We start from the raw sequence: 24,736 nt of genomic DNA, 5'->3' as shown, positions 1-24,736 counted from the left end.
CAACTTTCCGCTGATTCGGTGCAGAATGACTGAAGTCTGCTGGTCGCACCCAAATAAACACACACTTCCTATCATATCAGTAGCAAATACTCAAGCAAAACATAAAAAGTATGATACAACATAAGATGACTATTGCTGTGTAATATGGCTCTGGGTAGGAACCTACTGAACCGGTAGAGTTGCGGAGGGGCTGCAGTGTGTGGCGCAGCGCTGTGTATGTGTTCAGGGGCGCAGTGCCGGGTTAGAGAGGAGAGAGGGGTCCGAGTCTTACATCTAGAGGCTCGAACTGCGGCTGGAAGAGCACAAACGTGTGAGTGTATTTCTGTGTGTAACAGGATCTGAAGCATACTGACTGCTTGCAAATGCACTTGCACCCGACAAGCCAACACACAGAGGGACCAGAGAGCCGCAACAGTGGACACAATTACAAACACCTCCACAACACAGACATACTGGCTTGGGCTTTCAGCGACTTGTGTCTTTATTGTAATACATGATATAAATAATTAACTTTAATAATGACAATTACAAAGCACCCATTTTCTACAATGTGTTAAACTGTCCACAATTTGTAACAGTAGTACAATAATGCTACAGTAGTTTCATGCTGGGGAACTATTTCTGGAACTGGGAACAGAAACCCAAACTGGTGTCCCTATTGTTTTCATTTGGTCTGAGAGATTTCTAAATGCATTTCTAAATATTTGAAGATATCTAGAGATATCTCTAAATCAGGGGTGTCAGACTCATATTAGGTAGTGGGCCGGATTTATTCAAATGAGACTTCATGGGGGCCGGATAATTATTTGCTAAAATCAATTTGACTCTACACATGGATATTTAGGCTGCTTGCGGATTTATTATTTGAAATCATTCAAGAAGGCCTTCAGATACCAATCAATGCATTGTTGGCACATGAAAATAACACACAATGTATTATTACATAAAGCAAAAAAGAGAACTGCAACAAATACATGTTGAACAGAAAGCACTTTCCTATGCAACATTGACAAGAATACATTTCAAGTAGAAGAGAGAAGAATGCAGGTTGTAGTTATAAAACACCAAATGTCTGACCAGAATAGCTGTACCAATCAATCAGAAATTGCATGTTGTTGTTGTTTAGAAAGTGATTGTGTCATTGCCTTATGTGTGTTAATTGGCACTTTATAGAATGGGTAAAGTATATCTATAGTTCAAAGGTGTCAGACTCATATTAGGTAGTGGGCCGGATTTGTTCAAATGAGACCTCATGGGGGCCAGATCATTTTTTGCTAAAATCAATTTGACTCTACACTGATATTTAGGCCGCTTGTGGATTTATTATTTGAAATCATTCAAGAAGGCCTACAGATACAGAACAATGCATTGTTGGCACATGAAAATAACACACAATGTATTATTACATGAAGCAAAAGAGAGAACTGCAACAAATACATGTTGAACAGAAAACATTTTCCTATGCAACACTGACAAGAATACATTTCAAGTAGAAGAGAGAAGTGCAACAAATAGCCGATCATAAGTGCCATAGAAATCATGTTTGTATAATTCATGAACTATAAATTTGTCCGGAATAGCTGGTTCAGATACCGTGGTTAATCCAGCTGCCCTGTGATCAGCAGATTTAGAATCCAATGTGCTATAGTAGGGAGGCTGTGACATTTTCACTTGCTGGTTTGAGCTCAGATTGAGTAGATACAGTGATTACCCACAAATAAACAAACAGAGATTGAAGAGAGCTCGTTTTGTAAATGCCGTGTATATGAATATGACTGATTCACGGACATCAGTAATACTGGAAATGGCAGATCATTCTTTTTAAATATCAAGTAATTAAACAGACTCACTTTTCTTTAGTGCAAACGATTTCCAGTAAGAACAAATACAATGACCTTACCTTTCTGTAAACAAGCTCTTCTGACTTTGAAATAAGGTAGGTCTAGCTTATATTGACAAAACACAAAATAATGATAACAAATGCTACACAAAATATTCACAATCAACTAAAACTGTCAGGACTGATAACCAGCATTTAAAATATTGCACAGCACACATTCAAGTACAAATACTTTGAACTTGTTAACATTTTCTTCACACAGTAAAGGCTGCCAGTAGGTGGCATTACAAAATAAACTGCAGAACAAATCTTGATTCCAACCGAAGTCTTACAATCACTTGCTGAAACCCCCCAAAACTTCTGCGGTCTACAGGGAAGTATGCTGTTTGCAGACGGCGAGTCTTCAGCTTGAAGTCATCATTGATAAAGCGCACAGTGAGACTGAGATACGCTTCGGTCCTCCTGCTTGACCACAAGTCTGTTATTGTGGCGTAATATTCCACGTGTCAATTCCGTCTCAACTTTATTCCTACATTTAGTGTACAGCTGTGGGATTGCTAAAATATGTGCAAGAGGGAATTGTAGATCTCCTGTCCAGCGCTCGGATGAGGTTTTTAAACCCCTCTTTGGTCACTGCATTAAAAGGCACTAGCGAGGTAATGGGTTATGGTGTTAGTTATCTCCTGGTGTCTTTGTGAGGTCTTTTGTAACAGCCGCAAACAACTCTGAATTTTACTTTGCTGTTGCTTGCAACTAGACTGAGTGTCACTGGCAGTACTTTCAGTCGACTTTTTAGCAACACACTCCTCAAATAGCTGCCTGCGGTGCTTTTTCAAGTGCTGGTGGAGGTTTGTTGTATTCCCATGTGTTGTGGCAACAATTCCACGACAGCTCTTGCAAATTAACTTTTTTGTTCGTGTCTGTCACTTCGAAGCCGAAATACTCCCATATTACCAAAGTTATGTTTTTCTTTGGTATTAATTCGCCTAAAGTTTGCTCTGACTCTGCAGACGCCATAATCCCACTCCTGTTTGTTTTTTAATGGTGGGCGTTTACACAGTTGGCTAGGGCAGTGCTGATTGGGGAGAACGGAGGAGCACTCACTCACTTGACTAGTAAGACTGCCACACAAAGAGGGCAGTCATGCTTTTGCTCTAGGACAGACTCGCTGCATATTTTTCATATCGCATCCACATCACAGTCTTTTGCGTTTCAAATTGCAATTGTGAATCGAATTCGATTAATCGTTCAGCCCTACTACTGATCAATACGCGATTGCTACTGCACGTTGTACAGAGTGCAATAGCGCAGGCACATCGCACACAAAATAAGGATTCACAGACATTATCAGCGGAGGAGCATTTATTGTAAGTAAAAGTCTTCACCTGGAGAGGGCTGACAAAATGCAGTGTGAGGTACGAGCTCATGCAGGGAAAGTGCAGAAATGTGTCCTGTGTGGACTGTCCCGAGCTGTCAGGTATGCAGGCTAAATATATAGTAAATAGTTTATTGAAATACAAAGCTACAGTGAATAAAAGCAGTGTATGTTGAAAACTAAGTTTACACTATGTTGAAAATGTTTACTTTAGTGTAGAATTATGTTTTGATGAATGCAGTCGTTATGTTTGAACTATACAATATTGCTTTTGAGCATTATTCCAATATTTACGTTTACACTTGTTTCATTATCTTATTGTATGCCGTTTTTGAGCTTTTTGCTTATTGTAGGATATATAGTTATTCATGTTTTGACTGCAGTGTGTGCATTTAGAAAGAAGTGTTGTTATTTATAGCAATAATATTGTAATATAATGTTTTATGATCATATTTCAATTTAAATACTACATTTGTGCTATGTAAATGTTGGATTTGAAGTTCATGAATAAAACTTCTGAGTTTTATACGATGGTTTGCCTTTGATTGTCATATTGCAGCTGTTAAAGAGCTATACGTTACAATGGCGCTTGAAGGTAGTTCAAAATGTCGGCGCTTCTAGTGTTTTTTTTTTTTAATAGCTGGGCCCCGGTAGACCCAACTAATCGACAATGAAACTTGTTGCCAACAACTTGTAATAATTGTAGCGTAAGGTACACTTTATAAATTTCGATTAAAGAAGTGAATTTATAGTATCACCTTATCACGAATCCTGGAATCTTGTAGAACTCAATTTCTGTAATAATTGGACGCAGACACCAATTCCAAAGATATAAATTGTCAAATTTATTCAAAAACAAGACTAAATGTAGCACTACACTAATTATACAAAAGGGAAAAACTAATTAAAATTCACTCTAGATCAACAAATCAAAGACAAATCACTTTCGTGACCAAATCAAAGACCATGGGATCGCATATGATAACATAAATCGTTAAACAAAAAAGGTTATAAACACATTGACTACAATACCGGTTAGTAAGACGAAGGTGAGTCTCTCGTTAGTATTGTTAGTCAGACATTAAATAACTACGCAGGTTAGTATTTAATGTCAGGTAACTTCTCGTTATATATATATATATCAGTCTCATTTACGTTTAGGTGCCGAGAAAGATCCTATCATTACTTGTTACCACAATTTCCCTTAACTGATTATTATTCAATGATTAAGGATAGGCAGGGCCACCAATAATCTAATGTCTATTAACTTGTGTCAATTTCAGACTAAACAGTTAAACAGGAATGAGAAGATATTTCTCGGCGTTGACAGATTTTATTTCTAAAATTATCAACAATACAGTTTAATGCAACACACATTTATATTTAAGAAAACTAAATGATATTACACATTCTAGAGTTATGAATCACAGATTAACATTTCTAATTGATTTCTCAAATGTCATGAATCACAAACTCCAAACTGTTAAACTTATCTGAACTTCGTCGCAGAGAGGCCTCTCTGTCTTCGGGCTCAGATAACAGCACACGGCACAAGGTCCGTGTGGTTTGGAACAAAGGCAGTCCGGTTCGGCTTTGTCCAAGAACTTCCACTGAGTCGATGCACCTGGAAGTTGGGGTTTCGCGAATGTAGAGTCTTTTCCAAACAGATTTTCCACTGGTTTGAAGGCTCCAAGGTTGTGCACAAAATCTTCTTTGTAAGCAGGGTTCCACCGTAGTTACTTGAAGACAAAGTCTTTGAGGAAAGCAGGGCCCTGTTCGTTCCAAGGGTCAAGTTTCTTAAGACTCAAATAGCTATTTAAATGACTGACACTTTCGTATACAGTCGACTTAGTCAATGGTCCAGCTGTAAAACTCCACTGATCAGGTGGGCACAGGCGGGCAGCGCAGTCTGTAAAGTTCTTTATTTAATAAAGTCCTTTAAAAGAATTCTTCGTACGGCTCAATCTCCTTCTCCCAGTTTAACTCTTCTGTTGCCGGCAAAGACTTGGTTGGTTTCTGGTTCCTGTTCTGGCAACAGAGCTACAGGTTGAACTGTGGCAGTGAGTTACTGGTTCAGGTGAGAGAGAGAGAGAGAGAAAAAGGCCATGTTTGTCCTTTATAGTCTGTCAGATCAATAGGTGATTGGTTCTTGAATTTTCGAGATTGGATTTTGGTTTCAGCCCCCAGTGTCCTATTGGAGGGGGGCTTGATTTATGACTAATGTCAATCCATGCCATCTTTTGGAAATGCCGGTTGGCCCGGGTTCGTAGCTCTATGTCGGGATTTCGGCTCTCATCCACTTCAAAGAGTTTTTATCACCTACAGGCCCCTTTCTCCAGACATCTCATAGCAGAATTCCAAACTATTTGGCCTCTTCTCGGTGCCATCCTCCCCAAAACTGTCACTTTGATGCAAACCAGTTCCAAGCTGATGAGCTAAGGAAATCTGATAACTTTGGGGGGGAGAGGTCTTCTTTAGATCAGTGCTTCAGCTCAGAGCCCAAAATGTTCTTATCAAAATACACCCAACATAACGCTACATAATTGGCGTAATCGATTTCATCGATTAGTTGTTGCAGCCCTTATTAAAATATGTACTTACACTGTTTTGTATTATATTATACTATATTATATTACTCTATTATTCAACTCCTGGAGTCATTTTTTATTCAATAACTACTTTACACATGTCCACACCTATACATCAATACAGTAGCTCCTTATAGCAGCTAGTTAACACAACGTTAGCTATGCTAATGGACGAATGACACCTATTAAACTCACCTCAACATGTCTTTTACAGTCATTTAATCCACCATGGGCAATTGTGAAATCACTGCTGTAAACAGCGAGCTACACTGTCATTGATTTTTACCCCTATTATGCATGGGTACACTTAGTGTAGTCTGGGGTGAAGTGCATTTTGTACTTATTTTTTTGGCGCTGCAGACACTAAACTGAACCGAACTGATGGATGAACTGGAGAGAGAGAGGTCGACTGTAAAGCCCACCTACCGAGAGAACTGGTAGGTTAGTTAGCACAAAGAGAGACCAATCAGGACGCGCGCTGTCACGCTCTCGCCACGTTTGTCACTTGCTCTCTCGGTTTCTCCGGAGCCCGTCTCCCATTAGAAATGTCCATTGAATTCTCGCTCACTCGCTCTCAAAATAATTGATTTCTGGGATATTGTATACTTCCAGGAGAGTTGGGATGTCTGTAAAAACCTTGCTCAGACATCAGACAATAAATTAATACCGGTTTCTTTGGTTTTACAATCGTTATTATAATTATTTACCATTACCATTACCATTTTTTAACGTAGTTAAGGTGAAACGGTGAAACAAACACTCCCCCACTTAGAAATACAGGGCTGATAAACCAATAAACGTGTTTTACTAAAACCCTCATAACCGATAGAAATTGTTTTTGAAAGCTGTGCTGCATTTCAGTAAACTATGGCATAGAGGCGCATTTGTACTGAAAAGTTAATTAAATCACTTTTCAAAATTCACAATAGCCCCTATTGTATCGGCAGGCATGAGCACTGAACCTGATAGTAAAAGGCCTGCCTTTCGGGCATTTCGGGGATCCATGCTAGAAAATTATCGGTATCAGACCCAAAAAACCTGTATTGGTCGTGCTTTACCACTGACAATATGTGGAGGAAGCTCAACTTTGAATAACAAACCCATTGGGTAATAGATAAGAGATGTCAATGAACGTGACCAATTTAGACTTTTGGGACACAGGGAATATATTTATCCTGCTCTAGGTCTGGTGTGTGTAAGCATGGGTAATGCAGAACTGCGATTTTTGGTTTTACTTAAACAGGAACAGGGTATTTGTATACAGTCTCTATCTCTTGCTACAGTGCTTTCCACTACTTTGCGATCTACTACGGCTCTCCCTTTACATAAAATATACAAGCAAAATAAATATATGTAGTGTATACTAACAAAATGCATTGCTGCTACACATTATCCTAAAATAAATTATCCGCTATGTAAAAGCAACTATATATATATATATAACATTAAAATGATTGCCTATAGGCTACTGCAGCCAATTGCAAAAAAGAACGGCACTGTAGACTACATTAGCACTGAACAACTGCAGAAACGCACAACTTCCAGGATGCATAGTAATGATCACAAGAAAAACTAAAATCATGCAACTAAATCACTGCATAGCCTGTAAATCCATAAATTGCAGCACAAGCAATCTGATCAACTATAGATATACTTTACCCATGTTATAAAGTGCCAATTAACACAATCACTTTCTTAAGTAAGGCTAGTATCAAAATTGATATGGAGCTAAAACTACAGGCACACAGGATGTATTAGGATACAATACTGGACCAGCAACTTGATAAGATCCATTTGTGGCATTCTTCTCAACCCAGTCTCACAAAATGTAATTAAATCATACAGTACATACCAGCAGTGAGCATAACAGCATGTCAACCTAAATACATGTGCATCTTAGTCCTTTTTCTTGATTTCTTCATTGAGAATTCGGTCACTAGTATGTCATCAATGTCCAGCTCTCAGCCATCAATGAAAGCACACTGAGGCTCTTCTGACACACAGCCTACGTGTCTCAAGTTCATTTTTTATTCTTGCTATTTGTGAAAATTAGCACATTGTTAATGTTAGCAGACACACCTGCACGAGCCAGCACTAGAAACAGGTGCCTCATCGGACGAATAGGTAGCGACCCCTTTTAAAAAATAAGTAAACTGTGTATGCAGTACACTTTGGAGAAGAGCTGCCTCTTGCCTGTCTTCTTCTTTTGTGTTCGCTTGAACATTGAACGCTTGCGTTTCTCATTATAACTTATTTCTGAATTGCACAAATGTATTACAGTGAGGGGAAAAAAAGTATTTGATCCCCTGCTGATTCTGTACGTTTGCCCACTGACAAAGAAATGATCAGTCTATAATTTGAATGGTAGGTGTATTTTAACAGTGAGAGACAGAATAACAACAAAAAAATCCAGAAAAACGCATTTCAAAAAAGTTATAAATTGATTTGCATGTTAATGAGGGAAATAAGTATATGACCCCTTCGACCTAATACTTGGTGGCAAAACCCTTGTTGGCAATCACAGAGGTCAGATGTTTCTTGTAGTTGGCCACCAGGTTTGCACACATCTCAGGAGGGATTTTGTCCCACTCCTCTTTGCAGATCCTCTCCAAGTCATTAAGGTTTCGAGGCTGACGTTTGGCAACTCGAACCTTCAGCTCCCTCCATAGATTTTCTATGGGATTAAGGTCTGGAGACTGGCTACGCCACTCCAGGACCGTAATGTGCTTCTTCTTGAGCCACTCCTTTGTTGCCTTGGCTGTGTGTTTTGGGTCATTGTCATGCTGGAATACCCATCCACGACCCATTTTCAATGCCCTGGCTGAGGGAAGGAGGTTCTCACCCAACATTTGACGGTACATGGCCCCATCCATCGTCCCTTTGATGCGGTGCAGTTGTCCTGTCCCCTTAGCAGAAAAACACCCCCAAAGCATAATGTTTCCACCTCCATGTTTGAGAGTGGAGATGGTGTTCTTGGGGTCATAGGCAGCATTCCTCCTCCTCCAAACATGGCGAGTTGAGTTGATGCCAAAGAGCTCGATTTTGGTCTCATCTGACCACAACACTTTCACCCAGTTCTCCTCTGAATCATTCAGATGTTCATTGGCAAACTTCAGACAGGCCTGTACATGTGCTTTCTTGAGCAGGGGGACCTTGCGGGCACTGCAGGATTTCAGTCCTTCACGGCGTAGTGTGTTACCAATTATTTTCTTGGTGACTATGGTCCCAGCTGCCTTGAGATCATTAACAAGATACTCCCATGTAGTTCTGGGCTGATTCCTCACCGTTCTCATGATCATTGAAACTCCACGAGGTGAGATCTTGCATGGAGCCCCAGACCGAGGAAGACTGACAGTTATTTTGTGTTTCTTCCATTTGCGAATAATCGCACCAACTGTTGTCACCTTCTCACCAAGCTGCTTGGCAATGGTCTTGTAGCCCATTCCAGCCTTGTGTAGGTCTACAATCTTGTCCCTGACATCCTTGGACAGCTCTTTGGTCTTGGCCATGGTGGAGAGTTTGGAATCTGATTGATTGATTGCTTCTGTGGACAGGTGTCTTTTATACAGGTAACGAGCTGAGATTAGGAGCACTCCCTTTAAGAGAGTGCTCCTAATCTCAGCTTGTTACCTGTATAAAAGACACCTGGGAGCCAGAAATGTTGCTGATTGATAGGGGATCAAATACTTATTTCCCTCATTAACATGCAAATCAATTTATAACTTTTTTGAAATGTGTTTTTCTGGATTTTGTTGTTGTTATTCTGTCTCTCACTGTTAAAATACACCTACCATTAAAATTATAGACTGATCATTTCTTTGTCAGTGGGCAAACGTACAAAATCAGCAGGGGATCAAATACTTTTTTCCCTCACTGTATAACAGTGTGGTCATGGGGCCCCTTGTGGTCGGAGGCCCCTGGGCAGTTGCCCCTCTTGCCCGTGTGGTAATCTGGCCATGAATATAACAGTCTGAAACTGGGTAAAATCCACCCTCGTAATATGCCATAGTTTGGGACAAGTCTCTCTCTGCTCTTGAGTGGTGTGGTGATTCACAGAATGGACACATTGGGCTGAGGGCAGGGGGTCTCTTGTGTCAATAGCATAACAAAAGGTTGGTGAGGAGATGGTCTGACTACCAGTCTTGCATCAATAGCATATCAAAAGCTATTGATAAAGATGAGTTAGGAGACAGCCTGTCTATTATGCTGTGGGGAGGGGTGAGTTAATCACCTCTGAGAGAGAGACGGGTGACGGGAACCATTGTGTTTGCCATAAAAACACCAACATCAGAATTCCCCCATCACTGTAGCTTTTGCCTTCTCCATAATATGTCTTTCCATATATAAGTAGAGGTCGCAGCTCTGAGCGTGGAACGTTCGATCTCAATGGTAGACCAAAACTGAGTGCAGCATTTAATATGACTTTCTCTCACGATTATAACTCGCTATTAAATCAATCATACATGACCCAACATCAATATACCCAATGTAAGTAAAAATACTACTATTTAAGACCTCATGTCAAACATTATCTTGTTCTCCCTTTTTCTACCGGTAACTTAAAAACACCCATCCTGATGGCTCCTGATGGCTCCTGCAGCACAACGCCAGACACATGAGCATTTGTTCCGCCAGGCGGCACCAAAACTTTTGGTCGCTCCCCTTCTTTAAGGCAAAAGTCTCTGTAAACCACAAATGCTGTCACTCAATTTAAAGTAGAGGGTTTCACCAAAATGGGTGTGTTGGTGCTTAATAAATGGTTCAGTAGAAATACAAATAAATCACATTATTTCCCTTTACGTCATGGTTTTCAAAAGGTAAATCACTCAGCACCAAGCAGACACTAATATGATTATATGTGTTTGTCTATATTACATGTTGATAGTGATAGTTGATAGCTATAAGAGTGAAAATAAGAGCCGCGCCCATCCATTTTGAGTATTTTTGTCCTAGTTCTCGGTCTGTTTACAGTGATTCCAGCGGAGCTGCGGCGAGCCAGGACTCAGTGCAGAGCCACGCAGACACTGACTGCGTGGGTTTTATAAGGGCTTTTTATAGTTTGTTTTAATCCTAGTTACAAATGTTTTACGATTAAAATGGAGATGGTTAAAATTATTTTGCATAAATATAAACTTACTAAATGCAAATTTGTAAAATGTATTCATCGGCCAATCGCACATATGCAGAGCAAGACAGACAAGTGTCTTTGTTCTTTGATCTACACAAATTACATGGCTTAACCCACCCTCAAACAGTATTGCTGCCGGGTCAAAATATTATTCAGTCAGAATCCCACCCATTGGTGGAGAAGCACAGATCTGCGCAGAACTGCAGACATCTGCGGCACACGGACGTGCCCCTTGGTGCCGCCTCTTCCCACTGACCCCATAGGCGCTGCCCAGAAGAAAACCAAAGCACGTGTTTTGACAGAAAAGCCATCTTTGTTGGGATCAGACGCAATTTATAAAAAAAAAAAAAATTAACGTATAAAATTAAGTCAGGTAAACCTCTTTATAATACACAACCCAGAAGGTTAATTTGATTTATATTTTTAAGACTGATTGTCATCCCTAATATAAGTGCCAGGCTGTGCTCTTACTGTCTGACTTCATACATGCTCCCAGTGTATATGCTGACGGGACACTTTATTAGGACTTCTGAATGACTTCTGACTTCTGACTTCTGATATAATTAACTGTGAGTTTTCAGAGCTGCTGTTCTCAGTGCTGCTCTCCTGTGTTGTTTCTCCCCCAGGAGCTGTAGAGGCCAGCACTCTCCCTGACTCTGGGGAAAGTGCTCCCATTGAGCAGCAGTACTGGGAGCTTGAGTGGGTCTCCAGTCTGAGGCAGGACACGGAGCCCACAGCTACTGAAGGCAACCAGGGGCTGAGTGAGCAGCCCAGGAGCAGACAGAGTGAGAAGGAGCTCAGGGGACAGGAGTCTGGCCACATGGCAGAGCCACACACTGAGTGGTCAACACAGGGACTCGGGGCACTGGGATCTGACACCGCAGGGTCAAAGGTCATAAAGAGCGACCCTGAGCTGGACTGCACCCACACTGTGGATCTCTGCAGGACCCAGTCTCTGGGATCTGAGTGTGGACCCAGTGCAGCTGGTGCTGAGCCGGGCTCTACCAGAACACAGTGTGGACCCAGTCTGCTGTTTGATCACATCAAAACAGAGGACGACACACTGGAGTCTGTTTACACAGTGGAGTCGAAAACAGAGATTCCCTTCAGAGACACACTCAGTCATCTCACAATTGACAAGATTACACACAGTGCCTGGGATCTGTGGCCTGAGCTCCCTGTAGCTGGACAGTGTGACCCAGCGCCTGCTGCCTTGAGGACAGGATTCAGTGGGGGGAGTGAAAGTGCAGTGAGTGGGGAGAGACCATACTGCTGTGCCCAGTGTGGGAAGAGCTTCTCTAATGCATCTAACCTCAATACACACCAGCGCATTCACACAGGAGAGAGACCTTACCACTGTGCCCAGTGTGGGAAGAGCTTCTCTCAGGCAAGTAATCTCAACAAACACCAGCACATTCACACAGGAAAGAGACCTTACCGCTGTGTCCAGTGTGGGAATAGATTCTCTCTGGCAGAATACCTCAACAAACACCAACGCATTCACACAGGAGAGAGACCGTACCACTGTGCCCAGTGTGGGAAGGGCTTCTCTAATGTATCTAACCTCAAAACACACCAGCGCATTCACACAGGAGAGAGAATGTACTGCTGTGTCCAGTGTGGGAAGGGCTTCTCTCGGGCAGAACATCTCAACAAACACCAGCGCATTCACTCAGGAGAGAGACCGTACTGCTGTGCCCAGTGTGGGAAGAGCTTCTCTAATGCCTCAAACCTCAAGACACACCAGCGCATTCACACAGGAGAGAGACCGTACTGCTGTGCCCAGTGTGGGAAGAAATTCTCTCAGGCAAGTAGTCTGAACAAACACCAGCACATTCACACAGGTGAGAGACCGCACTCCTGTGCCCAGTGTGGGAAGAAGTTTTCTGATGCGTCTAGTCTGATGAAACACCAGCGTATTCACACAGGAGAGAGACCATATTCCTGTGCCCAGTGTGGGAAGGGCTTCTCTAATGCATCAAACCTAAAGATACACCAGCATGTTCACACAGGAGAGAGACCATACTGCTGTGCCCAGTGTGGGAAGAGATTCTCTCAGGCAAGTAGTCTTAAAAAACATAAGCACATTCATACAGTATAGAGACCATATTGCTGTGCCCAGTCTGGGAAGTGCATCTCTATTGCATCAAAGCTCAAGACACATCAGTGTCCAGGGTGAGAAGGGCTTCTCTCGGACAGAACACCTCAAGAGACACCAGCGATTTCACAGGGGAGAGAGACCTTTCTGCTGTGTCCAGTGTGGGGAATTTTTCTGTTGCATCTGAATTGAATGCACACCAGCGTATTCATATAACAAAGATACTGTAATGCTCAGTGTGGGAAGAGCTTTACCGAAACATGAGTCTCAGTCTCGAGTGGGCATTATTGTTATTATAGTTTTTAACCATTATCCATTGTTTCTTACATGGTTTGTCAATCATTAACATGCATCTTCTAGAGACAAAAGAATATAAGAGAACAATGTTTACAAATGAGAGGAGGCCATTCAACCCATTATGCTCATTTGGTGTCCATTAATAACTAAATGCTCCAAGGATCCTATCCAGTCTCTTTTCATGTTCCCCAATTCTCAGCTTCAGCCTCATAGCTGCGTGTGTCCCTGCTGATCTGGAAAAGCTTCTCTGGTTTGATGTGGTTGATGCCTTTCATAATTTTGAAGACTTGAATCAAGTCCCCACATAGTCTCTTCTGTTTCAGGGTGAAAAGGTGCAGTTCCCTCTGTCTCTTAGTAGGACTTTCCCTTCAGACCTGGAATAAGTCTGGTTGCTTTCCTCTGAACTGCCTCTAGAGCAGCGATATCTTTCTTGACGTGTGCAGCCCAGAACTGTACACAGTATGCCAGATGAGGTCTAACTAGTGCATTGTACAGTCTGAACATTACTGCCCTTGTTCTAAATTCTACACTTTTGACAATATACCCTAGCATTCTGTTTGCCTTTTTTATTGCTTCCCGAACTTTGTTTTGATGGAGAAATTGAGGAGTCCACGTAGACTCCTAGGTCTTTTTTAATGCATCTAGATCTATTCCTCCCATAGTGTAAAGATAGTGGACATTTTTGTTACCTGCATGTAGTACCTTGCACTTGTCAACATTGAATTTCATCTGCCTGGTGTTGGCCTACAACTGAATATTATCCCAGTTCCTTTGAATAACCTGTGCTGCCAAGATTGTATGTGCTGAGCCACCTATTTTATCATCTGCAAATTTGACAAGTTTGCTAACTATTCCTGAGTCCAGATCATTCATATAGATTAGGACTTGCCAGTCCTATTCCCACTGCTGTCTCAAATCCAAAAGAGACAATACAAGAGTCACTGGATAAGGACTGTGTCCATCACAGCAATCTATTCCAACAGACTGATGGCAGCAAAATTAAACTTGTCATGTATGTTTTGTTTTTAACTTTATAACATGCAAATACGGATGTAATTAAATATTGAGTATAAGTTATTTGGCCAAATGCAGATGCACTGTGAGTCCTTTCTTTACTTGATACACAAATGTATACAACCCTCGCGCAGTTTCAAACGTGAAAATCTCACAGCGCACTCAAACGGCAAATGACATGCAGCGTGCCGTGATGGTGTGATGGCTTCAAGGAAACACCTTGAGGAATCTGTGTTCGCAAATGGGTTTCAAACTCAAATTAAAAGGATGATAGCGCAGAGAGATGTGAGCTTTCTGTGAAAATGAATATTGCATATTATATTGCAAAGGAGATGAAGCCAGTAATTCTGCTGCAGAAAAAAATGGCCTGGCCTGGAATAACAACAAAAAAATCCAGAAAAACGCATTTCAAAAAAGTTATACATTGATTTGCTTGTTAATGAGGGAAATAAGTATTTGAGCCCTTCGACTTAGTACTTGGTGGCAAAACCCTCGTTGGCAATCACAGCGGTCAGACGTTTCTTGTAGTTGGCCACCAGGTTTGCACACATCTCAGGAGGGATTTTGTCCCACTCCTCTTTGCAGATCCTCTCCAAGTCATTAAGGTTTCGAGGCTGACGTTTGGCAACTCGAACCTTCAGCTCCCTCCACAGATTTTCTATGGGATTACGGTCTGCAGACTGGCTAGGCCACTCCAGGACTGTAATGTGCTTCTTCTTGAGCCACTCCTTTGTTGCCTTGGCTGTGTGTTTTGGGTCATTGTCATGCTGGAATACCCATCCTCGACCCATTTTCAATGCCCTGGCTGAGGGAAGGAGGTTCTCACCCAAGATTTGACGCTACATTGCCCCGTCCATCGTCCCTTTGATGCGGTGCAGTTGTCCTGTCCCCTTAGCAGAAAAACACCCCCAAAGCATAATGTTTCCACCTCCATGTTTGACAGTGGGGATGGTGTTCTTGGGGTCATAGGCAGCATTCCTCCTCCTCCAAACATGGCGAGTTGAGTTGATGCCAAAGAGCTCGATTTTGGTCTCATCTGACCACAACACTTTCACCCAGTTCTCCTCTGAATCATTCAGCTGTTCATTGGCAAACTTCAGACGGGCCTGTACATGTGCTTTCTTGAGCAGGGGGACCTTGCGGGCGCTGCAGGATTTCAGTTCTTCACGGCGTAGTGTGTTACCAACTGTTTTCTTGGTGACTATGGTCCCAGCTGCCTTGAGATCATTAACAAGATCCTTCCGTGTAGTTCTGGGCTGATTCCTCAGCGTTCTCATGATCATTGAAACTCCACAAGGTGAGATCTTGCATGGAGCCCCAGATCGAGGGAGACTGACGGTTATTTTGTGTTTCTTCCATTCTTGAATAATCACACCAACTGTTGTCACCTTCTCACCAAGCTGCTTGGCGATGGTCTTGTAGCCCATTCCAGCCTTGTGTAGGTCTACAATCTTGTCCCTGACATCCTTGGACAGCTATTTGGTCTTGGCCATTGTGGAGAGTTTGGAATCTGATTGATTAATTGCTTCTGTGGACAGGTGTCTTTTATACAGCTAACGAGCTGAGATTAGGAGCACACCCTTTAAGAGAGTGCTCCTAATCTCAGCTCGTTACCTGTATAAAAGACACCTGGGAGCCAGGTTGCTGATTGATAGGGGATCAAATACTTATTTCCCTCATTAACATGCAAATCAATTGATAACTTTTTTGAAATGCGTTTTTCTGGATTTTTTTGTTGTTAATCTGTCTCTCACTGCTAAAATACACCTACCATTAAAATTATAGACTGATCATTTCTTTGTCAGTGGGAAAACGTACAAAATCAGCAGGGCATCAAATACTTTTTTCCCTCACTGTATGATAACGATGTCCATTGCGCTGAACCAACCCTCTCCCAGATGGTATGCTGGAATGTCTGGAAAAGCAAACTCCTGGTGCTCATACCACAACCACAAGACAGGCTGGTGGACATTCTGAGAAAACAGATGGAGCATGTATGTTCAGCCTGTGAGAAACACCTTCATGCTAAATTGGATAACCTGCTTGGAGTTAACAAAGACTGCATTGCACAAGCTATATTCAACCACGACAAGTGGCCTGATGACAGAAAACAACTTGTACTATTGTACAACAACAAGGAGCTGAAGGTCACTGAATGGTTCATAGAGAAGTTTGTTCAATCTGGATGTCGAGTCAATAAATCCCTGGGGAATGCAGACACTTGAAAAGGCGAGTGTCTAATGATCTTCATGGCAAGTCCTACCTGGACCTGTACCAGACACTGCTCCTGCAGCAACCCTACAGAGATGAGATGCAAAACATTCTTCATCTTGTTTAGATTCTTTAGATTATTCTTGTTCTGCCAGTCAGCTTTGCCAACTGTGAAAGAGCATTCAGTGCCCAAAAGAGAATAAAATCAGATGTCCGCAGCAGTCTCACATCCTCACACCTTTCAGACCTGATCCTCATTTCAACAGAAGGCCCAGAGCTTCAGCAGTATGACCCATCATCAGCTGTGGAGAGGTGGCTGATGTCAAGTTGCAAGAGAAAGCCATTTGCTAACATCGTAGATTAAATCCATATGCATATATGTATATGTATCCAGTATGCGCCATAAAGAATAATTCAGACAGATACATTTTGTTTATTTATTTTTTTCAGTTGCATTGTTATGCATTCCATGTAAAAAGTCTTGCGAGTAAAATAAAAAATTGACTAGCCAATGGCGACTCGAGCTTCATTGTGTCCGTAGAGTGTTGGTATATGGTATGTCTTTACAATATGAAAATGTTGATTCTTATCCTTCTGAGACCCACCAAAACCACACATTCAAGAAGTTTTAATATTTAACTTGTGTGATTAAATGAAACAAGTAGCCAAAACAATATTTTTTTACATTCCCTTGCAATTGTAGTGTATTATTATTTGTGAATAATTTGTAGATAATTATTTGCAGTAGTTTAGAATATTTCTGACAACATCAGAAACAACCAAATAGTTGCTGTTCCTGGTAGATGTCATGTAATTGTGTTCCACTTGTGACATCATGCCCACTTCCTGAATTTCTCATCTCCGGAGCATTCTCTGTTGTTCTCAGAAATAATAATCAGGATTTGTGGGTGGGTCCAAATTATTATCTCCCATAAAGAGCAGAGATTCCCAGAGATTCCAAGGTCAGCGAGGCAGAAGAGGAGGATGGAGTGATTGATGGTGTCAAATGTTGTGGATAGATCAAGAAGGATGAGGACTGAGGAGAGGGAGGCCACTCAAGCACAGCTGAGGGAGTCAGTGACTGCCAGGAGAGCAGTCTCAGTGGAGTGAGCTGTGCAGAAGCTCGATTGCAGAGGATCAAGTTGAAGGGAAGGGAAAGAAATGCAGAGAACTGACGGTGGACAGCACACTTGAGGGTCTTTGAAAGGAAGGGGAGTAGGGAGACAGGGTGGTAGTTCTGAGGAGAGGTGGGGTCAGGGGTAGGTTTCTTGAGGAGTGGGATGACAGCAGCTTGTTTTTAATGCAGAGGGGAAATGGCAAGAGAGGAGTAAGGAGTTGAGGAGGGAGGAGATGAAAGGGAGTAGATATGGGGCAGTCGCTTGGAGGAGGCAAGAGGGGTGAAGGTCCATGGCACACGTTGTGAGTTTGTGAACTAGGAGGAGAGAGGAAGCTTGATTGGTGGGAGACTTGGGCGGGATGGGAGAGGAGTGGGCACTGTTGAAGAGCTTGCGGATGTCTGTGATTTTGGAGGAGAAAAACTAGTCAAAATAGCCTGCAGTGAGAGACAGGGGAGGAGGGGCGAAGAGGGAGGAGAATGTGGAGTAGAGGTTGCGGGGATTGTTGATAGAGGATTCAAATAGTGATTGGAAGTAAGACTTCTTGGCTGAGATGAGTGAGGAGGAGAATGAGGACAGTAGAGAGCAGTAGAGGGCAGCTGGGACCTCTTCCACTTCTTTTCAGCGGTGTAAACTGATCGGGTTGAGTAGAGAATGGAAGAGATCCAAGGCTGAGGAGGGAAGGGATGCACAGGATGAGACGTGAGAGGACAGAGATAATCAAGAGAGGAGAACAAAGTGGAGGTAGCACAGTTAACAAACAAATGAAAAAATCAATGGAAGGTAACAGTGAGAGCAGTGGTGGCAAGGGTGGATGGGGAGACGGATCAGAGATTACAGTGGAAGGTGACGGAGGGGAGAGAAAGGGAGGAGGAGTGCTGATCTGAGATGTCTAGGGGTGTCATGGAGAGTGCCGGAGCTGCCTCCAGAGAAGAAATCTGGCAGAGTGGGAGGGGTTGAAGAGTTGGATGTTGAAGTCTCCCAGGAGGATGGTAGGTGAGGACAGTGAGGGGAGGGAGGAGAGAAGAAAGTCAAGTTCATCCAGGAAGCAGGCAAGTGGACCGGGAGGGCAGTAGACAACTAGAAGGAAGAGGTGAGAGGGAGAGGTGAGTTCTACTGCATGGAATTCAAAGCTGTTAGTCATGATAGAGGAGAGAAAGGTGGGGACAGAGAAGAGGAGAACAGGAGCCCTGTTCCTCCTCCCTGTCTAGTAAGATGAGGGGAGTGAGACAGGACAAACAGAGAGGATAGGGCAGCAGGGGTGGTTGAGTTGTCAGGGGAAAGCCATGTTTCAGTGAGAGCGTGAAAATCCAGAGAGTGGTGGGAGGTGAAGGCAGAGATTAAGTCAGTCTTGTTGGAAGTTGAGTGGCTGATCCACAGGCTTACAGAGAGGGGAACAGATGGGAGGGAGGAGGGGTGGAGAGGCAGAGAGGCAGAGAGATAAGGTTGGAGGGATTAGAGAGGCAATGGCATGCAGGTGCGTGCTGAAGAATTGCATTTCTTTCCCTTTGTGTCTGTGTAAACAAGGTCACTGTCTCACTGTGCTACGGTACTGTGCTATAGTTCAACCCTAATACCAAGGGTCTGATAAGAACCAGTTTTCACCAGCAATTTGGGCTTGATACATCGTACAAACCCCCCCTTATACTAAACATTACGTATGCCTTAATTCTCCCCGGTTTTACTATATATATGGGTCTTCCTGAGCAGTTGTCAGGCAGAAACCGAACTTGCACTCATCACGGGACAGAAATGTGGGTCCTGTTATCTTTCTCTCCTTGTCTGGTCTGCATAAAAGTGCCTATAGTTTGTAACTTCTCTAAGACTGTTCTTGTGATTGCCTCTTGAACCTCTTCCTTGCAGCTGCTTGTAATAAAAACCTTTTGATTGTAGGTGCATCTCTCTCTGGATTTCTGCGACTCTTCAACACCGAGAGGAAGGAGAGGTCAGTACTGGAATTGGAGAGATAGTATATCTGCCTGGTGTTGCTGTGTGGCATCTCCTGCTGGTCTTCTCCTCGCTGGAGTCCCACAGCTAGAGTCGCTGCCCTATGGAGATGGGGCACTTCGGAAGGGGGTCACTGAAGGCTGCTGGCACTGACTACTGGCGCAGAGGTCCTGGGGGCTGTTAAATAATCCACCTGGAACCAATTAGGAAGGTACACACCTGTGTTGTCTTCAGAACAATAGAGTACATGTAGCTAACACTCATGCATATTTTGGTAATTTATGTGGTTGACATAACACAGAGCATTCTGTGACTGGTTTAATCTGGCTTGTTGTAGTAACCCTCAATAGCCACATTCATATTTTATGTTTTATTGCATTATTATTGCATAGATTTATAATATATTGAAAATGTGTTCCATATCGGAATTTAATGTACTTTAATTTGATATACAGAACATGTATGCAACACAAACCAGTCAATATACAGACCAAAAAATAATAGCAAATAACTGGGAAATATATTGTCCTGTGTGTGATGAAGTGAACCCATCTCCAATAAAACCACACTAATCATTGCTGGTTTTGTGTGATTCAGTGTTTGTAGTTAGGCAAACACCTTTTTAAATGTTATTAATGGTAGTAATTTGTTGTATAACAAAATGGAAAAATGTATTAAACAAGAGCATGGTTGGTATTAATAAATCACTTATGAACTTACCTGTTGTGGAGGGAAAAGGGAACTGAACTGTAGTTGTTGTGGAGTTGGTGTGTGAGTGGCCATATTGGTGAAGGATAAAGTGGTTACAGAGGCCATTATGGAGAATTGCAATATATGCTTGGCCATTACCATATTTATTGTATTAAGGTAGCCACTATCTGGTATTAGATATAATCATGTTATTTATTTATATCATGAGGGTGTGCAATGTATTTTATTTGTATTCATACTAGATATTGATATATTTATATGTTATTAATGGTCTGTTCTGGGGGGGTGGAGTTAGACCTTGGGGTATAAAGAGGGAGTGTGAGAACTGCTAGGGAGTCAGTTGGGAGGTTGGGTTGCTCCAAGGAGGTGGTCAGGATAGAGCCCTGCCATTGTCTCCAAGGGGTCCACCCTTTGCAAATCGTCCCGGGGGTGGGCCCAGTGTTCTACGTCATATTACTCTAATCCTGTCTCCCATAGGTACTCAAGGCTGCCACTCCTGAAAACCGCAGGTCTCTAGCTTTCGAATGAGCCTAGTTACTGCCATTTCCGTATAAGCAGTGCTGAGCTACCTCCCCATTAAGTAACGCGTATGTTTTATTTGGTGAGGAGTGAGTGGGGCCGCATTGCATGCCCTGTTACCCGAATCCTGTCCCTCATTGGCTAACAGGTCTGTCACTTTTTTAGAGGGCAGGCCTGTAGCTTTCCAATGATACCAAACAGCAAGGTTTCGCTGAGCTGTGTGTTTGTGTGAGAGCTCACAGACCGCACTTAGGGAAGCGGGTCGCATAGAGAATATACGCGATTCTCAGACAGAGCAGAGAGATGCGATACAGCAAGAAAACCAAATACAAAGTAGAAAAATGGAATCAGAAACAAAAAATAAAACACCTTACGATTCAAAAACAAATCACAGATGCTGAGTCTGTTAACAGCACTATAATAGCCACTGACAGTGTATTCTGTAAAAGAATAACACGACATGGCAGCTTTGTAAAGAATAGCATTTGTCTATGTAATGCCGAAAGTGACAATATTCAAAAGCCAGATGTTTGAAATTCTGTTACCCTGTTTAGTATTCTTTTTTAGTTGTATATAGTTATTCTGGCTGTTGGTAGTCTAATATAAATAGCTGTAATTTCTATTCTGGAGGTCAGATTTGAGTTCTATTTTACACAAGTTCATAAGACTTTGAAGTTTCACTGTCCAGTGTCAAAAGTCTGCCTGGAGCACTAAAAAGTGTTACAGTGAGGGGAAAAAAGTATTTGGCAAACGGCAAATGACATGCAGCTAACGAGCTGAGATTAGGAGCACACCCTTTAAGAGAGTGCTCCTAATCTCAGCTCGTTACCTGTATAAAAGACACCTGGGAGCCAGGTTGCTGATTGATAGGGGATCAAATACTTATTTCCCTCATTAACATGCAAATCAATTGATAACTTTTTTGAAATGCGTTTTTCTGGATTTTTTTGTTGTTAATCTGTCTCTCACTGCTAAAATACACCTACCATTAAAATTATAGACTGATCATTTCTTTGTCAGTGGGAAAACGTACAAAATCAGCAGGGCATCAAATACTTTTTTCCCTCACTGTATGATAACGATGTCCATTGCGCTGAACCAACCCTCTCCCAGATGGTATGCTGGAATGTCTGGAAAAGCAAACTCCTGGTGCTCATACCACAACCACAAGACAGTCTGGTGGACATTCTGAGAAAACAGATGGAGCATGTATGTTCAGCCTGTGAGAAACACCTTCATGCTAAATTGGATAACCTGCTTGGAGTTAACAAAGACTGCATTGCACAAGCTATATTCAACCACGACAAGTGGCCTGATGACAGAAAACAACTTGTACTATTGTACAACAACAAGGAGCTGAAGGTCACTGAATGGTTCATAGAGAAGTTTGTTCAATCTGGATGTCGAGTCAATAAATCCCTGGGGAATGCAGACACTTGAAAAGGCGAGTGTCTAATGATCTTCATGGCAAGTCCTACCTGGACCTGTACCAGACACTGCTCCTGCAGCAACCCTACAGAGATGAGATGCAAAACATTCTTCATCTTGTTTAGATTCTTTAGATTATTCTTGTTCTGCCAGTCAGCTTTGCCAACTGTGAAAGAGCATTCAGTGCCCAAAAGAGAATAAAATCAGATGTCCGCAGCAGTCTCACATCCTCACACCTTTCAGACCTGATCCTCATTTCAACAGAAGGCCCAGAGCTTCAGCAGTATGACCCATCATCAGCTGTGGAGAGGTGGCTGATGTCAAGTTGCAAGAGAAAGCCATTTGCTAACATCGTAGATTAAATCCATATGCATATATGTATATGTATCCAGTATGCGCCATAAAGAATAATTCAGACAGATACATTTTGTTTATTTATTTTTTTCAGTTGCATTGTTATGCATTCCATGTAAAAAGTCTTGCGAGTAAAATAAAAAATTGACTAGCCAATGGCGACTCGAGCTTCATTGTGTCCGTAGAGTGTTGGTATATGGTATGTCTTTACAATATGAAAATGTTGATTCTTATCCTTCTGAGACCCACCAAAACCACACATTCAAGAAGTTTTAATATTTAACTTGTGTGATTAAATGAAACAAGTAGCCAAAACAATATTTTTTTACATTCCCTTGCAATTGTAGTGTATTATTATTTGTGAATAATTTGTAGATAATTATTTGCAGTAGTTTAGAATATTTCTGACAACATCAGAAACAACCAAATAGTTGCTGTTCCTGGTAGATGTCATGTAATTGTGTTCCACTTGTGACATCATGCCCACTTCCTGAATTTCTCATCTCCGGAGCATTCTCTGTTGTTCTCAGAAATAATAATCAGGATTTGTGGGTGGGTCCAAATTATTATCTCCCATAAAGAGCAGAGATTCCCAGAGATTCCAAGGTCAGCGAGGCAGAAGAGGAGGATGGAGTGATTGATGGTGTCAAATGTTGTGGATAGATCAAGAAGGATGAGGACTGAGGAGAGGGAGGCCACTCAAGCACAGCTGAGGGAGTCAGTGACTGCCAGGAGAGCAGTCTCAGTGGAGTGAGCTGTGCAGAAGCTCGATTGCAGAGGATCAAGTTGAAGGGAAGGGAAAGAAATGCAGAGAACTGACGGTGGACAGCACACTTGAGGGTCTTTGAAAGGAAGGGGAGTAGGGAGACAGGGTGGTAGTTCTGAGGAGAGGTGGGGTCAGGGGTAGGTTTCTTGAGGAGTGGGATGACAGCAGCTTGTTTTTAATGCAGAGGGGAAATGGCAAGAGAGGAGTAAGGAGTTGAGGAGGGAGGAGATGAAAGGGAGTAGATATGGGGCAGTCGCTTGGAGGAGGCAAGAGGGGTGAAGGTCCATGGCACACGTTGTGAGTTTGTGAACTAGGAGGAGAGAGGAAGCTTGATTGGTGGGAGACTTGGGCGGGATGGGAGAGGAGTGGGCACTGTTGAAGAGCTTGCGGATGTCTGTGATTTTGGAGGAGAAAAACTAGTCAAAATAGCCTGCAGTGAGAGACAGGGGAGGAGGGGCGAAGAGGGAGGAGAATGTGGAGTAGAGGTTGCGGGGATTGTTGATAGAGGATTCAAATAGTGATTGGAAGTAAGACTTCTTGGCTGAGATGAGTGAGGAGGAGAATGAGGACAGTAGAGAGCAGTAGAGGGCAGCTGGGACCTCTTCCACTTCTTTTCAGCGGTGTAAACTGATCGGGTTGAGTAGAGAATGGAAGAGATCCAAGGCTGAGGAGGGAAGGGATGCACAGGATGAGACGTGAGAGGACAGAGATAATCAAGAGAGGAGAACAAAGTGGAGGTAGCACAGTTAACAAACAAATGAAAAAATCAATGGAAGGTAACAGTGAGAGCAGTGGTGGCAAGGGTGGATGGGGAGACGGATCAGAGATTACAGTGGAAGGTGACGGAGGGGAGAGAAAGGGAGGAGGAGTGCTGATCTGAGATGTCTAGGGGTGTCATGGAGAGTGCCGGAGCTGCCTCCAGAGAAGAAATCTGGCAGAGTGGGAGGGGTTGAAGAGTTGGATGTTGAAGTCTCCCAGGAGGATGGTAGGTGAGGACAGTGAGGGGAGGGAGGAGAGAAGAAAGTCAAGTTCATCCAGGAAGCAGGCAAGTGGACCGGGAGGGCAGTAGACAACTAGAAGGAAGAGGTGAGAGGGAGAGGTGAGTTCTACTGCATGGAATTCAAAGCTGTTAGTCATGATAGAGGAGAGAAAGGTGGGGACAGAGAAGAGGAGAACAGGAGCCCTGTTCCTCCTCCCTGTCTAGTAAGATGAGGGGAGTGAGACAGGACAAACAGAGAGGATAGGGCAGCAGGGGTGGTTGAGTTGTCAGGGGAAAGCCATGTTTCAGTGAGAGCGTGGAAATCCAGAGAGTGGTGGGAGGTGAAGGCAGAGATTAAGTCAGTCT

General features: G+C 42.7%; 1 protein-coding gene across 1 annotated transcript; it reads left to right on the top strand.

Moving 5' to 3' along the window:
• Positions 1-208: 208 nt before the first annotated feature.
• On the top strand, positions 209-17,055 carry LOC136767636 (zinc finger protein 723). Its single transcript, XM_066721576.1, has 2 exons — positions 209-310; positions 11,558-17,055. Exon 2 carries the CDS (start codon positions 11,752-11,754, stop codon positions 13,030-13,032), a length of 1,281 nt encoding a protein of 426 aa, XP_066577673.1. The 5' UTR covers positions 209-310; positions 11,558-11,751; the 3' UTR covers positions 13,033-17,055.
• The last annotated feature ends 7,681 nt before the right edge of the window (positions 17,056-24,736 follow it).

Source organism: Amia ocellicauda, chromosome 14 (genome assembly GCF_036373705.1).
Source record: "Amia ocellicauda isolate fAmiCal2 chromosome 14, fAmiCal2.hap1, whole genome shotgun sequence".
NCBI lineage: Eukaryota > Metazoa > Chordata > Actinopteri > Amiiformes > Amiidae > Amia > Amia ocellicauda.
Note: the sequence above shows the minus strand (reverse complement) of the source record. Positions and strands in the feature narration are given on the sequence as shown.